This window comes from Schistocerca cancellata, chromosome 5, assembly GCF_023864275.1.
Source record: "Schistocerca cancellata isolate TAMUIC-IGC-003103 chromosome 5, iqSchCanc2.1, whole genome shotgun sequence".
Taxonomy (NCBI): Eukaryota; Metazoa; Arthropoda; class Insecta; order Orthoptera; family Acrididae; genus Schistocerca; species Schistocerca cancellata.
In genome coordinates this window covers 414,788,600-414,806,276 of record NC_064630.1, presented here as the reverse complement: position 1 = coordinate 414,806,276, position 17,677 = coordinate 414,788,600, and the positions used below count along the sequence as shown (strand labels likewise).

Here is a 17,677-nt window from a genome sequence, read left to right as displayed (position 1 = left end):
CAACACTTCACGGAACCAGAGAAACTTGTGTCCAACTGGATTAACATCACCACATCTACAGCTGCCAAGCAATGGACTTTCTCGAAAAACCACTAAAGAAGTCACTATAGCATGCTTCTGGCTTTTATACAGAGCAATATAGAGAGCATAGCACCCTAGTTTAGAATTTTTTGTCTGAGCATCCTGCAGCCATTGCAAATGCACAGCAGCCAGTAAAGCAAAGGAGGAGACCAACTGGGACATCTAGAGGGTAAAATTGGATCAGTCACAAACAGGCAATGTCGACCTAATGCTGACTTCTCTACTGAATTCATCTACAGAGCTAATAGGAACAAGATATCCAAGAAATACTATGAAAAATAATTCAAAGAGTGTGAACATCAAAATTCGTTGCAAGTAATTTCGATGCCCATCACATGACCTGGGGCTCCTCTCATACCAACAAACTGGGAGATAGAATTATGTGATTAATAGATGAAGGAACTTTTTGCTACTGAATTGTAGAACATATATCAATCAGTCAATCAAGCCAATTGCATTCAAAAATAAACATAATCATAGCTATCAGCCTGGCTTAAAAGCTGCTGTGGGTAGTGTTAAACAATTCAATAGGGGCTGACCATTTGCCTATGCTACAGAAATCTTAAAATAACATACAACCTATCCTAAATATTAACTGATTCTAAGAATGGTACATTGTAGGTTTCCCAGCTGTTGTGTAGCCAAAAATAGATCTTGGCACACAATGATCCGCAACACTCAATGAGACTGCCATAATCATCGAAATTGCCATGGAAAAAGTAGCAGCACAACAGAAAGTGACACATAGGAAATCAACAATCCTGTGTGTGGTGGGATAAGAAATCTCAGGAAGAAATTACAAAGCAAAAAGAAGCCCACACTCTATAATGCACACACTACATGGAAAATTAATCATCACTACAAACATCTGATTACAAAATCAAAATAAATATTGAGAAAGGAAGGAAAACAAATGCTTGGAGAATTTCTGCTCAAAATTAAGAAAGCATGCAGTGATGAAATTTAGTGAAAAATCAGAGTTCCACAATAAAGAAGTGAACAAACAATTGTTCTCCAAAAACCTACTCTGACGAACTTATATGGTACCCCAGAAGCTAGTGCAGAGTCAGGAATGTACAGGATGGCAGCCAGTCAAGGAATATTTTAGGAAATTGGTTTAAGAAATTTACTCCAAAGGCCCAGTGGAATCTTTACAAGTTTTCTCCCAGAGTAATTCACGCCGTGCCTACGTGACAAGTCGCTTGCCTTTCAAAATTAAGGCGGTTCTGTCCAGTTTAAGCTGCTGACAGGAGACGCCCTGAACCCTCTGCTGAAACTGCTAGCAAATTCATGCCATTGATTTTAGCCAATAGCGTGCGTGGGATACTGATCACGTGTGTGGACACTGGAGCGTCCTGCGGAGCAGAATGCTCTTGCTTCTCTCTCTTGTAATCCAAACCTCGAACAGAACAGACGTCTTTTTGGAAGGCAGAGCCTCCAGCTCTGCCTTTCGCGACCGGCCACCACCGTAAGTTAACATGAACCACTTCCCCTTCCTTTGCCCATTTTAATTAATTATTCGACCTCCTAGACTGGCCTAAACCTGCTAACTTTCGACCCTAGGCGCGCCCTTTGTACTCCGTATATTAAAATATATCCTGTTCATTGTACTCAATTTCCTGTTTTGTCATTTAACGGCAGCCCTGGATGCCCACTATCAAATCCTGACCGCTTGACCTCCTGCACACTGTCGCCATGAGGCATATTTAACAGCCTTCTTCCCCCTTCCCTGCCAAGCTATACATTAACATCAGTTGCAGAAGTCCCTCGTAAACTTCCCCTAACTTTACATTTGGTGTCAGATGTGGCACGTTAGCGTCCGTATAACTTTACAGGAAAATTACACTCACAAGTTAATGCAACCTGTGCTTGTTATCAGTAGAGGAGGCCTTCTTGAAAGGAAACAGTGTCGAGATCAGACAACATAAATTACAGTATGTTACAATATCTGTTTTTATCAGGAAACAAAAGACAGTTTAACATTCTTTAAGTATGGAGCCACTGGATAAAACTACTAAAGGCGATGAGGACAGTGTTTATCCAAGAAACTCGACAAATTAAATCAGTCGAACTTCCCTCTCACCCTAGAGTAGTCAGTTGTTTTGGGCATGTTATGCACACAGGTGGAGCTTTACTTCACCAAACATCTACTATCCAATGACTTAAGCAGTAATAACTAATGAAAGGCAAAAATACACAGATATCATGAATGCTTGTGATAATTTATCCATGACCATTGTTAAATTAATTACACAGGAATTCCCAAACAACTTACCCTATCTCACTGACAGTGATCCAAGAATAATACACAAACTACAGACTGAGGAATTCCAACACTGGATTGCCTCAAGAGCCCGTATTGTACACATGTTGATCAATAGGGGTGACAAGTGTCTGATAACTGTTATCTTCTACAAATTGGAAATGATTTCTGTACGTATGGTGAGAAACACAATTTAAATTTATGCACAGCAGTGTTAGATCAGACCATGAAAAACGTGAAAGCACGGGTGGACTAAAACAGCCAAGGAATTTCACTGTCCATGACAAATACATCTATACAGGGCAAACCATCCAAAACTTGCACTGCAAATATTGTGGAAATGGGAAGTGCTAGTGAATTGCGGGTTTCACACACTGGATTGGTGATAGGGGCTCACATTGTTAGCCAATGAACAGATTGTAATAATACTTAGAAAGTGTACTTTTTGTGCCCACATGCACCTTTTTAAAATGTAACAATACCTACGACCATTAATGAACTAAAAGTAGGGTAAATTAGAATGTCAGTGGCATTGGTTGCAAGCATCTAGTGCGAGTCATTTACGAGATATCGTATTGTGCGGAGTTTCCATGACGCTTTTTTGTGCCATTCAATCAGTGTAGTTGCTAGGTACAGGGTTGTTATGTTTGCTTACAGTGCCCTTGTGTGTTCCTTTAGTGCACTGCAACTTGCTAGTCAGTCAGTGTGTGACAGTCCAAACAGTGGTGGGATTTACAAATACAGGAAAATCTGACATGCTTGTGGTGTATGGAGAGAGTAGGGAGATTGCAGTTCATTCTTTTATAGTGTATGCAACAAGACATACTACTACACGTCAACCATCTCAGTAGTTATTTATCAACCTCTTCAACCAATTACGCAAAAGTGGTAGTGCAACACCTAGACAACTTAACAGAAGGAAACAAGTGATGACAGAAGAGGAGGAAATTATCATTCTTGCTGTTGTTGCAGTTGATCCGCACATTAGTTCCCACACAATTGCACGAGAAATGGGAATGTGTCGGCAAGTGCCCTACGTATTCTCCATCGACATAGGTTCCATGCATGTCACATCTCTCTCCATCAAGTGCTGCATGAAAACAACTATGAGAATCACGTTAACTTCTGTACATGGGCATTAAGACAGGGCGCTCCACATGTATCGAGTATCTTGTGTAGTGATGAAGTCACATTTATCAATCATGCCTAAGTAAACCACCGAAACATGCACTACTGGTCTGTTGACAATACCCATTGGTTTTGTCAGGTGGAACATCAGCGTCCATTAAGTGTAAACGTGTGGTGTAGGATTAGTGAACCAGCCATAGGACCATTTTCATTAACGGAACACTGAACATGCACAAGTATCGCAGTCTCCTAACAAACCATCTTCAACAGACACCAGAATACCTTCCCCTGCAGACTAGGAGGAACCTGTGATATAAATGTGATGGCTTCCCAGCCCCCAGTGCACAAAGTACTAAAGCATGTATTCATGAATTGTTCCCGAATTGTTGAAATGGGCACAGAGGACCTGTACCTCGGCTGGCTCACTCCACGAATTTGACTTTCTGTGGGAAAAGCTGAAAGATGCTGCTGCAAGGGCATACCAACTACAGCCGACGATATGCGACGACTTACTATTGCAGTCTGCCCAGACATCTCCACTGAAATGTTATCATGTATGCAGTAGTTGTCCCATACCAGACTGGAAGTGTGTATTGCCACTGCTGGCAGTCGTTTTTAATACAATTTGTGATGGTCAGTTGTATCTTTACTGGTCAAAACTGACTTAAGTGTACACACTTCTATTGTTCTTTAGTGTGGGCTGCCACAGGTATTGCTCAAGTGTAGATGTGAGAACTTTTCAAAATACGATGGCTCGTAAATGGCTCTCACTAGACTCCTGCAACAAACACCACTGACATTCTAATTTACTGTACTTTTAGTTTGTTAATTTCAATCTTTCCATTGCCACAATATTTGCGGTGCAAGTTTTAGGTGATTCACCCCGTATCTTCACAACACTGAATCCTATGAAACAATGTTGAGGGACCAAATAAGATCCTTGTAACAAAAGTAATAAAAACTTGGCACTAAACAAAGAAACTGAACACAGTAATACAGAAAAGCAAATGAGCAATCAATGTGCTACGAGGTGTTACAGGCCTGGTGTGAGCTGCAAGCCCCCATGTTATGATGAACTTTTACTGCACCATGGTCTACTAATTTACCCACAAAAGCTTGTGTTATTACTAGGCCAACAACAGCATTATAATGGAATCAGACAAGATACAATATAAAACAATGGAAAAGGATGGAAGATTTGCTTTAACATCCCATCGACATGAACGTGTCTGTTTTCAAGTCACATCAATTCAAATAAAATTCTCCAGTTTTCAATTGCTTCCCCACCAACGTTGTCAGCAGTAAAGCTACTGACTGCCAGGGCTGGCAATATTTTCTGCTTACATAGCCATGAATACAACCACTGGCACCAATCAAAGAGCCAAAACGACACATGCGCAGAAGGTGAGTTTGGCAGCTCATGGCAGCTCCGGCCCGCCGGCAGGACCGAGTGACGTCATGTGGCGCGAGGGGCAGGCGCCATGTTTCAAACTGCTGCTCCTGCCTCCCTACAAATGTTAAGTATCCGTCATTGCTTCCTGTACATGAGTGGGACAGTTTTAATAATCCATAAGGCTGCGAAGACGAGGTCAAGAGTTGAAGTAACATTTCAAACTATAGATAATTTGTTCAGAAGACAATTAACTTGACACAATTTCAATAGATCTGACATATAATGCCACTCAAAAATACAATGGGAGCAAATGAATGGATGTATAACTGTGAGTACGGGCAAAAGAAATGTCTGTGGTCTGAGGACCTCAATAAGATTTATAGAGAATCTGAAAAGTTAAGTCTGAGCTCAATGCAAACTTTAAATAAAATAAACAGAATACTTCCAAAGCAGTGTAACTTTATATCAACTTTATGTGTTATCAGAACACACTGAACAGCCAGAACATTATGACCACCTACCCAATAGTCAGTATGTATCCCTTCAGTACAGATTACAGTGGTGACACATTGTGGCATGGAAGCAATGACGCCATGGTAGGTCGCTGGGGGAAAGTGGCACCACACCTGCACACACAAGTCACCTAATTCCCATAAGTTCTGAGGAGGGGGCGATGAGCTCTGACGCCACAGTCAATCACATTCCAGATGTGTTTGTTTGGGTTCAGATATGGTGAACTGGGGGAGGGGGGGGGGGAGCAGCACATCAATTGGAAGTCGCCACAGTGTTCCTTGAACCACACCATCACACCCCTGGCCTTGTGACATGGCGCATTATATTGTTTAAAAACATCACTGCCATTGGAAAACAGATTTGTCTGCAAATGGTGTATGATAGTCCTGGCAGTCATGGTACCTTGCACAAGCTCCACTGGACCCACTGATACATAAGTGAACGTTCCCCAGAACATAATGGAATTACCACTAGCTTGTCCCCAAGCCCACAGTATAGGTGTCAAGGAGCTGTTCCCCTGGGAGACTAAGGATTCACACCCACTCATCGCCACGATGACAAAGGTGTCTGTATTCATCAAACCATGCAATGCTCCGCAACTGAGCTAACATCCAGTGCCGATGGTACATGCCCATTCCAGTCATAGTTGCCAACATTGTGGTGTTAACAATGGCACATGCATGGGACGACAGCTGTGGAGGCCCGTCGTTAGGAGCGTTGTTCTCTGTCCAGCATTAAATATTGATGTTAGTTTCGCCGCATGTCCTGTTTTACCTGTATGCCCAGCCTACGACGTCCAACATCTGTCATGAGGGGTGGCCATCCAACCCCTGGCATCTGGATATGGTTTCACTTTGGCTTTGCCACATATTTAAGACTCACGATAGCACTCCTCCAACATCCAAGAAGTTGTGTAGTTTCCAAAATGTTTGTGCCAAGCCTCTGGGCCATCACAATCTGCCCTCAAGTCGAATTCAGATAGATCACAAGCCTTCTCCATTCTACAGATGGACAGCATGCTCACTAATACTACACGCACCATGTGAGTGTCCAACAAGCAGTCATTCCTCGCCAGATGATGCTGCTACTGCCTGGATGGGTTTATACCAACAGGTCGGCGGTCAATGTTCTGGCTGAGCAGTGTAGTTTTCATTACCCATAATAACAACCTCTCATTGTCCACAATAGCATTTTCACCAAAATATTTTTTAATCATGGAAGCAACTCCAAGTGCTTCTAGCTACACTTGAACTTTATGACACAGTTAACAATGGTTCACACATGAAGGATTGAAACAGTTTAAGTGCAATATTCTGTATGCAGATCATCATGATACCGTAAAGAAATTCCTCAACAGCTTTCCACAGCACCTTCTTTTTCAGCAGTCAGTTTTTGTAATGTCTTACACTAAATAAAAGTCTTCACACTGTGCTCTTTAGGAGAAAAAAAATCCTTTCATTAAAAAAAATAGCTGCCACATCCTCAAGCCATCCTCACACAGGACATAGAAGCTGATGTGGACATGGAGCTGTACGAATTTTGTGATGTTAATTCTCCTTATTTCACACTGAGGAAGCACTGCCCCATAATATGAACCAAGTTCTGCATCATTTTGGCAACACACAACAAGACATTTAACCAAGAAGAGGCACAAATGCTCTCTACTTAACAAGCAGAATTTGAGAGAGACCACAATTGGATTTAATTTTCAGATGATGGGCTATAACTTGCATTTATGAATATACCTTTTCGAAGCACCAGCATGTGGCAAATCTCTTGAAAATGTGTCGTTACTGGTAAATTTGTTGTAAGACAATGAGCGAAGTCATACTAGTGGTTTTATAATTTTCATACTTGGCTGTTTTCGTATAGTAACTCTGGTTTTGTTAAAGTATATTTCAAGGAAACAGAATATTAAAGAATTATTTTAAAAATAACTTGTCATTCTTGAGCTACTTCTTGAACTAAATATCAATTAATAACTTATCAGCAGTTAAAGCCTTGAGGATATTGTAGTATGAAAGATACTGTCCTTTGATACCCAAGTTCAATGTAGTGCAGTGGATAAAGGTGCAGGTGCATGAAGTAACAATGAAGCTGGTTTTGTGTCTCGCTACTTCCAAAAAGAATTTTTATTCACCTTCGCATTTTCTTAAAGATTCTGGGACTTCTTTACTACCTTATTGTATGAAAGAGACTACTGTAAATTTGTTTTGCACTATCTTTAATGAACTTTTATAAGCTGATCTCTTTACTGACTGGACATAGAACATTTCTTTTTGTCTTTTGAAACATTCTTGGATACTGGAGTTTCTATCTATGTATACTACACACACATGACTAGCACACAGACAAGAGGGGAAGTACGCATTGTAATGGAGTTAATGTAGGAATTTCCATTTACGTAAGCAAACTGTGATTTGTGAGGTGATACAGACAAGAATTGCTACTGGAGAGCACAGCAGTCACAAATCACATTAAGGAACAGGTCCCATGAGACATAAGTGCAGTGTCTTATGTGGTTAGTTTTAGTGTGTGTGTAGATATAAGTTGCCTCGTCCTGTGTGAGGACAGCTTTAGCATGAACTAGAGATATTAATATTTTTTTTCTTTTATGTCGAGTGTATCTGATGCCATTCACTGCTTCACACTTATTTCACTGTATGTGGTGAAATGCCAAATTTTTATTGTCCACCACAACAAAATCCAAGAAAAGAGCTCCTTTCCCTATCATATAGCTGCACTCTCTAGATTTTGGAATCAATCCAGACATTTTAAACTCACTTTTTCCCCATTCTTTTTAAACATAACTGAGGTCATAGAGCCAACTGAGAAATTAACTGTGCCACCTGTTGGATGAGAAAAAGGCATTCTTCCACTTTTATAAAGACTTGGAATTGAAAGGAAAAGCATTACCAAAGCCACAGAAAGAAGAAGCATATTTGCTGTATCAACAACTTGATAACTTTAATTAAGGTCTTCAAGTATCTTGCATCAACAGCATATCCTCATTATTGTTGGCCTGATGACATTACAAATCTGGTGCTTCTTTTGCTTCCTAATAATGAGAACTGCCCTGCAAAAGTCTTCACAGAGCGCACATGACATGCATAAAGTTGCAAGTTTTGACCAATTACAGTTACATTGATCCCTTCGTATTCTACAGAACATTTTGATGATAGATGAATAGCTTCTTGTTTTCTTCTTTGGTGGAGAAGATGCTTCTTATAGCTTCCTGTTTTGAGGAAGGAAAGAGAGAGGAGGGGATGTGTCCATAATGTTGCATTTGCTGTTGGCTAAATTAGCAACACAGTCTACTCCTGGAGTGGAAAAATGCCCCTGCCTAACTCAAATAATCATACAAAATTAGCTGAAGCTGAGCATGAGGAAACAGGCATCTTGGGCATTGGCACAATGAATAATGTTCACATGAGGTTTAAGACAAACAACAGGTTTATCGAATTAACTAAAGTACTACAATGAGCATTGAAGTAAACTCCTTAATTAGTAGTTCTTAGTCGTTCCTGCAACCACGAGGGATGGTCTTCATGTCGCTTGCTAATATTATGAGCACTAAATAAAATAGTGGCACCATAAGGCATGGAAAGACTAACATCTTCAGTAGTGATCTGCCCTGACAGTGAACACTCCACGCACTCCAACAAAAGTATGGAGGCACAGAATGAAGTCACTGATTCATAGCTCACTGTTTGCAAGCACTAGCACAAATTTTTCAACCCACTGAGCAGTACTGATTAATGTCTCTCATGAGGAAATTGCCAGGGAAACATCCAGTAGAATGAAACACAGCATTCGCACAGGCTTACTGTCCATGATGAATGGGAGCTCGAATCTCAGCTACTACCCATGTGGGCATATGCACTTGCTGGTGGGAAAGAATGTTCTGCAGTGCAGTGCAGTGCAGTGCAGTGCAGTGCAGTGCTTTACACATCATGCTGCGGTGCAGGTGAAGATATGGCGCAGTGCGGGTAAGTCTCAATACTTCCGCAATAGGCATTTAAGAACGGACTCTGTACTGTGTATTGCACTATGGGACCGAACACCGGTGTTGTCACTTCAAAGATATATGATGGCAAGATTAGGCTGACTGAAGTCTAGCTGGGTGTGGAGCTATTGCCTAGGTCCCATTAGCTAGTGACATAGTATATGGCTGTCTGGCTGCAAGACAGAAATGAGAACAGTGGGCAGAAGTAGATAAAGAGGCATCGAGATGGAACGCTTTTGCATTAGCAGACGGCTACAATTTCATCAGTGCCTCAAACCAAGAACGATGCATTCAGAAGTAAAAGATGTCCACCAAGAACATTTCTTGATGTAGTTGCTGAGATTCGTAACAGTAAAAGCAAAAGGCTACAAATGTATGGGCATCTTTTGTACTGTCAATAATAAAAGCAAGATGAAGGACATAGGGTAGTCAGCAGGTGGAAGTCCCTGAGGTTCTGCATGCGACAGGAAACGTCCCACCCACAGCTGTTCCACCCCTGATCCGTGGAAGTCACGAACACCTACTGTTCAACAGAGTGCAACACCTAGAACAAAAATTGGGTGCAGCAGAAAGAGGGAAAACTGAATCAAAAAGTGATTAAAACAGTAACAGAGGGATGAAACCGCAATCTGTTCAAGGAAGTTGGATCCGGGAAGACCCAGATGTAGCTTACAGCAGAGACTTCCAATCCCCAACCACCTTGCCCTTGCTCCATAGGTAGATTAAAACCTTATAACTGAGAATAAAAACTACTTCCACAGAGAAAACTGAGAACCAGGTCAATCATTTGTGAATCGTCCACAAATATTAGAGGCAATAACTACATACTCAGCTTGAAGTGCCAAAAGGAGGATGCATTCCACCAAGCTACAAACTACTGTCTGTAAGGCCCCACAACCAGAATAGCGGAGACCAAAGGGTGGCAAGAACAGCATCAGTCAATAGGCTGGATACTGCTCATCAAGTAACTACATCTTGAAATGTAGTTAAGGGAGGCCCGTTTAAAAAAATGGAGGACTCTGCTAATGGCTACGACCTCTAAAGTAAACACATTACATGTTCCGAGCAGCAAACAGCATTTCATACTGGCAGGAGGTGTAAAAGCATATCATGTCTGAGCCACAGTTTTAGAGCTGTCGACGTAAAGGATGGCAGCACTCTGGAAGTCTTTAAGAGTGGACGTAATAGATGCCAAAAGGTCATGGGGGTGACAGACTTTAGGACCTTGGAAGGGAGAGGTCCTAATCTGTGGCCTGGGCTCCGTTTAATGGGGAGTGCACGAAAAACACACGGAACACAGTCTCGGGAGGAGAGATGGAAACATTGGCAAAGGGAGTGAGGTACATTCCAACTGGTAATCCCACCCACTGGCAGCTATCAGGACAATGACACCCCTCATTTGCAAAGAGACTGGGATACATGGGATGATCAGATAATGTCGAATGGCGATTGCTTAGGAGACCATGAGCTGATAATGTTGAATCTGAAGAGGGAATCTTCTACAGGACTACTCCAAAAAGCAGGGGATATGGAATATGGCTTAACAAAAGGAAAGTTGGGGTCCTCTACCGACAAATTGGTAAAATTTGGTGTTGCTTAAAGTAGTTTTTGGTAACTGTTTTGGAGTTCAGGGTAAAAAAAATTGTATTAATAAATAATAAGACGCCTATTTTAAGTTAAATGATATTTATTGGTTTAGGTAGTACGCTATTTGCTGCTCTTATTCATTTGTTAATATGTGTTTGGAATATATTGCAACCTATATTGCTACATAATCATAAAAAATGATTGAATCTGTTGAAGTAATACATTTGCTGATTTATTTAGTCATTTTATCCAGTGTAATATGATAATCCATGGGGGGGGGGGGGGGGGAGAGGCTATAGACCCCATAGCCCCCCCCCCCCCCCCTTTGCACCGCACCTGGTATGCACTACTTCCACAAAAATCATTATTCAGGAACTGGCGGTTTCTCTGCAAACAATGAAGAGCTATATGTAGAGAAAGAGAAACAAAACAATGCATCATGAGGAATGAACTGGTGAAGAAGACTTTAGTATGACAGGGAGGAGATGGTAACTGAAGTGAATGAAAGATAGAGTCCACACAGGATACAGTGGCCAATGTGCAGTGACCAATTTTCATCCTAAGGGCTGGGTAAGTTCATTCGTCCGTCCAGAAAGGGAGGCCGGACTGCCACCTTCTGAACGGTCGGCAATGACAGAATCAAAGCGCAAGCCCTGCAATTTTTCTCAAACAATTTTACAGAAACTATTCAGTTAAAAAGAAAAAAATATAATTTTGCCTTACTTGTAGCTTTATATTTCAGGTCCATTATGATGCACCCACCATCTTGTCAACAATTCTAGTTATTGTGATATTTACGTGGAAGTAGCAAACTACCCGAAATTCTAAAAAGTTTGTAATGCAAAATATGGGTTACTATGATTTTCTGTTTGATACATATTACATAACATGTTGCTGCATAAGAACTTTAGTTAACATATTGAATTTTTCATTAGACTTGTGGGGAGGTCTCTGTCTGTCACCAATCTCAAGAAAATTGAACTGACTTAGCACACTCATTTGCGATCGCACTGTGCCAGCAATAAAACTAGAGAGAAATATCCACAACATTCCTTTCATAAACAGTTTGTGATGCTGAAATGAGATTTTGGCAGACAATAGCACACAAAGAGTATTTTGCCATACGGTTATTGCGCAAAACTTCATTATCTACCATTTCATTCCATTAGTTGCAGACTTTTTTTTATGAAAGAATGTAATTTTTAAGGGCCATTGACAGTTGGTGAAACAAGAAATGTTATGGGTTTTGGAACAACATAAGTGAAGATATTTATTTTGTACCACGGATGTACTTTTTCATAAGATACTGACCTTACTTTTCCTCAGTTCCTCACTTAATAAACCACTGTTTCCGAATTCTCTTGCAATTGCATCTGCACAACATGTTGTGAGGTGAGCCTGTGTGTAAACTCCACTGTGTTTTGGCAAAAGAAGCAAATTTTAACATGGCAACAAGAGTAATGCGTAGGTTGTATTCAAAAGTCCCAACTAGTGACAGTTCTCTGAAAGTTAGAAATGGTTAACAAGCCAGGTGTAAATAAACTGCATTTTTGGCAGAATTCTTTTTAGAACTATCTAAAGCAAAGGTGACAGATCAGATAGTTACCATGCAAGTGTGGGCACAGAGGGGACCCAGTTACTATTTACAAAAAATGTGAGTGTAGGCTTCAGTTTAGAATGGCACTTTCCCTCCAGCACTCAGCATTTCCCTAACAGTGCCTGCCCGCAGTCCCACCACTACCCCTCTCCCCACATGGGGCCCGCCATCTGTGCATCTATCAGCCACAGTATTCTGAACGGACTCTACATGGCACAGACAAGTTTACTGTTGGATTCCCAAAGACCAACATGGTAACCTAATGGAAGATGGTTAGATGGTTATAGAAAACACAAAAGAGCAGCATGGATTTATTGCTGAAGGTCGTAACTCTGAGGAAAGCATAAAGAACGCCTTAATCTGCTAGTGGATGTCAAATGCCTGATGCTGCTGCTAAAATGGTGATGTATTACATAGTATGGTAAGAACAAAGTCAAATTTAACTAACTTCAAAACAGTAGATGAACAGTTATGCATCTAAAAAGTGGAAAATTAAACTTTTGTCACTTGAAGCCTACATCTACATGCATACTCTGCAAGCCACCATATGTTGCACAGCGGAGAGTAGCCTGTACCACCACTAGTCATTTCCTTTCCTGTTCCACACACAAATACAGTGAGGGAAGAACAATTGTCTGTAATACTCATATAAGCCCTAATTTCTTGTATCTTGTCTTCATGGTCCTCACGGGAATTTATGATGGCAGCAGCAGAATGGTTCTACAGTTAGGCTCAAATGCTAGTTCTCTGAATTTTCAGTGTTCCTCAAAAAGAATGTCACCTTCCCTCCAGGGGTTCCCATTTGAGTTCCCAAAATGTCCATAATACTTACATGTAGTTCATATCTACCAGTAACAAATCTATCAGCCAGCATCTGAACTTCAATTTCTTCCTTTAATCTGGCGTGGTGCAGATCAAACTTAAGCAGTACCCTAGACTAGGTTACACTACCATCGTATATGCAGTCTCCTTTACAGACGAACCACACTTTTCCACAACTCTCCCAATAACCTGAAGTCGATCATTTGCCATCCCTATCACAATCCTCATACAATCACTACATTTTTTGGCATCCCTACCACAATCCTCATACAATCACTACATTTTGTATCACTCTGCAACAGTATGCTCAGATATTTAAACAACTGGACTGTGTCAAGCAGCATACTAATAATGCTAATTCAAAAATTAGAGGTTTGTTTTTCCTACTCATATGCACTAACTTACATTTTTCTACATTTAGATCTAGGTGCCATTCATCACACCAACTACAATTTTGTTTACGTCATCTTGTATGCTCCTACAGTCACTCAATGTTGACACCTTCACATACTCCACGTCATCATCATCGTCATCATCCAGCCTCAGATTGTTGCCTCACGAACTAAATCCACAGTGTGTGACAAAAACTGACTCAACACTTTACACATCAGACTATGTAAAATTTTGTCAGTAGTGTTAGGATAGTGGAAAAATTGAGAAGAAAACTGTTTCACTATCAACTTTTCTGTACTTCACTCTGCCTTGTAATAAAAGCACTATGGGGGCAATAAGAATGACCATTTTAAACATCGGAAAGCTAAATTTTCTAAAAACAATGTCCATGTTAGTAAATGACAATGGTCTAATATATACCATGTTTTCTATAATACAAATTTATTATTACAAAATACTGTATTTATCCAAGTATGAGACACTTTTTTTAAAGAGGTTCCTTGAGAAAAATTTAGTTTTAACACATTCCGACTAACCAAAGTTAGAAACTTTTATTGATGAGGTATCTGCCTATGAGGTTACCATTACACCTATTCTAAACTTATGCCATTTATTGGTTGCTACATTTTGATAATATAAGGAGAAATAAAGTAAACAAAAAAATTGTTTATATTAATTTTTATCTTCACTGTCTCTTTTGTTTAGCCTGTCGTCTGTGATATTACTATTTTTAATCATAATCATCATCCCAACAGGACAGCTGTCAAACTCATATCTTCATTTTCACAAGTATTTAGCTGTTTCTTCAGAATATATTACAATTTTTTTTGTGCACATAGTGGATTTTACTTCTATACTGACATGAGAATGATATAATGTCTTTTGTTATGAAAACAATCATCTGCCCACTGCTCTCTCACTGTCTGTGTTAACCAGCAGCTGACACACCCCCTACTGTTTGTGTCACACCTCATAGTGAGCACTGACAACACTGCTGCAGGAGACCCGTAAGTACGCCACTGGCCCCAGCCTAGACTTTTAGTACCTCCTGCAGAAATTTATACTACTGCTGAGTATTTGTCCAATTCGAAGTCAGTTCGATACCAAATGCAAATGTATTCAGGTAAACTGCAGTTTAAATATGGTAGATGTTCATAAAAAGCAAAAGTACACAGCATAGATTCCCATGGTTGCAGCAAGACAAAATCTGTTGCCCGCTCACCGCTCCCCTCCCGGCACACTTAGTTCCCACTAAGCTCGTGGCACTGGTCCTCACTCAAGCCTTCAGTAGTGCTGTGCTTGAGCAACAGAGAAACACAGACAGCAATATTTTCTACTGCACAGGTCATACGTACCAACACCAACATATACATAAATAGAAAACTGCTATCATGATACAGCCAATTCTCAAACTTTCGTTCACCCCGCGACCTAGTGCCGCCTACTGGTAATATCTCCACAGTGGGTCTTTCCACTATAATTTATTCTTGTGATAACAACTGCAGTCAGTTTAATGTGATTTGTTTCATTTGTAACACATTTAATTCTGGATTAATTTTCTATCTCATTTCATCAGAATGTCACCATCTTCTTCTAAAACTGATTAAATGCTGGTAATGTCGCCCCCTCCCCGATATTCGATACATAAACATGTACTAAATTTTCATTTGCAATGCACTTCGTAAATCATTAATTTCTCACAACCAAATACTGACTTGGATTCAGAATCATGTGTCGGTTTTTGAAGGCCAAGATTTTTGTCTTTGAATGTTACCTTTACTTAAAAATCAGTATAAATGTATGTATAAGGAATCCACACATGTATGAGAAGTTCTTTTGCAAACCTATTTAAATACAACAGAAGTTCGTGAGTTGATAGCATTTAATGCCATTTCCTCCTCTGTTTCACAAAACTGTCTATTTTTTAAGCAGAGCATTAGATTCTTGTAATGCCTACTTCATAGTTTTTCACATATCCATCTGTTGTACAAGAGTCACACCTCAAATGTCACATGATCGAACGAGCAATATCAGTACTGCATAGGGCACTTCTGCTTATCAGGAAATCTCCAGCCTTTTCAAACAAAAGTATTGTTTGATAAGCTCTACCCTTCGAAACTCTTCAAAATAAATTTGTACGAAAGCCTCAATGCCCAAAGCTTCATCTGTAAATGTAAGACCAACCCTATATTAATCTAGTTTGATCTGCGAATATAAGATGACCCCATATTTAGAAAGAAAAAAAAAAAAAACACTTCTCATAATTGGATATATATGTAACTGGCTTCTGTTTACGTTTTAGACATTTTTCATATCAACAGTATACTTTGTGAATTTACTGTATTTTGCATTCTTCAATACAACTATTTATAGGGAGTCATTTCAGGATAACTGAAAATATAGAACTGAAACAAATAAATTTACGCGAATTGCAGACCACTATTCAGAGTAAGAACACAACAGTGATATATACTGTATAGACCAAGCTGAACTCCACAACAAGAATAACATTTCCGCTTTAAATGCTTTGCATCCTGTAAAATGTTTGTGCTAATCCTCACACTCAGAATTTCAACAGAAAAAAAAATGAGACTGCACAAAAGGTCTTACAAATGAAACATTACACATAACAGCAAAGACAAAAGTATCTCTTTTAGATATTAGAAGTGAGAATTCTGTCAAAAGCAAACAAAAAGGATAATATACTAACCCAGTCTTGCAGAAAAAAAATGAAAACTGAGTTAAGAGAAGGTGTAAAAAATGTCTACCTGTGGAGTATGAAGTTCACACACACTCAAATGTATTTTGAATTACTTTAACGGTAAAAAAAAAAAGTTTGCACAACAAATCTGTCCCCTACAAAATGAAATGGGGAGGTGAAAAAATTATTTCTTACCACACTAGAATATGCCACAGCTGTTCCAAATGGCCTAACTGGTAATGGGATATCAAGAAATGTATCTTCTCGAGACTTTTCTGTTCCACACTCCAGGCACTTTACATAGTCTATCATTTTACCTGTAAATAAGTGAAAGATACAACTTTTGAAACAATTCACAGGTGAAATATATTTCCCAAACCACTATTTTGGAACAAAGTGGCAATTAAAATTCAAAAAGAACTATTCATCGGACAATCTTGGTCCATTATGCAATATCAGTGTGTTAGTGTATCTCAGACCCAATGACAGAAATAACACAAGTAACTGAATCCGAAGTACAATTGAAAATGCTACTGTTAACTGAGTGTCAAAAGGTAAGGTTCCCAACTAAACAAAAATAATTTAATCTTTGATAAAATAACAAAATTCTGCAAATGGGCATATATATGCTCACATTTCAAGTAAAGATTTTCGTGGAATGTATTCCAAGCCTACATTTACTATCACACTACTCATTCAGCCTGTCATGGATTTGGGAATGCCTTCCACACAAACAAAGTTGAAATCTGAAGGTGAACTTCCTAGGCCTTAAAGGAAACTATTCACTCATTAATGATGACAGAGACATGGAATTTACACATGAGCTGCTGCTTTTATCAGGCAGCTGCTCTAATTATTAATATTGGGAATGAATAATCTCAAGATATTACAGATATCAGAGCTAATTATGCAGGGAATCTTGCATTTCGATTCCATATGCATAAATTACAAATCTCTTACCTTCATATAACCTGGATATGAGATCTGCTTGGTCAGTATTTTTGAATTTTTGTTCCAAGGCATCAAACATCACTCTGCAAAGCTCCTGTATATCATGCTGTTGCCACGAATCACTCGAATCCCAGCCAAAACTCCGAGTAAGTTCTGTTGTTTCTACAGCAGATTTCTTTGATGTCTGGAAATAATTTAGTTACATGTTTACTTAAAGCAATCTTTATGTAATTATAATTGTT

The 17,677-nt window shown here is 39.6% G+C and overlaps 1 protein-coding gene across 4 annotated transcripts in view; it reads right to left on the bottom strand.

The window, feature by feature from the left end:
* The window catches only part of LOC126188300 (ubiquitin carboxyl-terminal hydrolase 47), a 157,766-nt gene that overhangs the window by 113,070 nt on the left and 27,019 nt on the right, over nucleotides 1–17,677 (bottom strand). For all 4 annotated transcript variants that reach the window (XM_049929890.1, XM_049929893.1, XM_049929892.1 and 1 more), the window contains 2 exons: nucleotides 17,445–17,619; nucleotides 16,680–16,801 (listed from right to left, as the gene is read on the bottom strand). In XM_049929890.1, coding sequence (XP_049785847.1) covers nucleotides 16,680–16,801; nucleotides 17,445–17,619 — 297 coding nt within the window. The remainder of the gene's footprint in view (nucleotides 1–16,679; nucleotides 16,802–17,444; nucleotides 17,620–17,677) is intronic.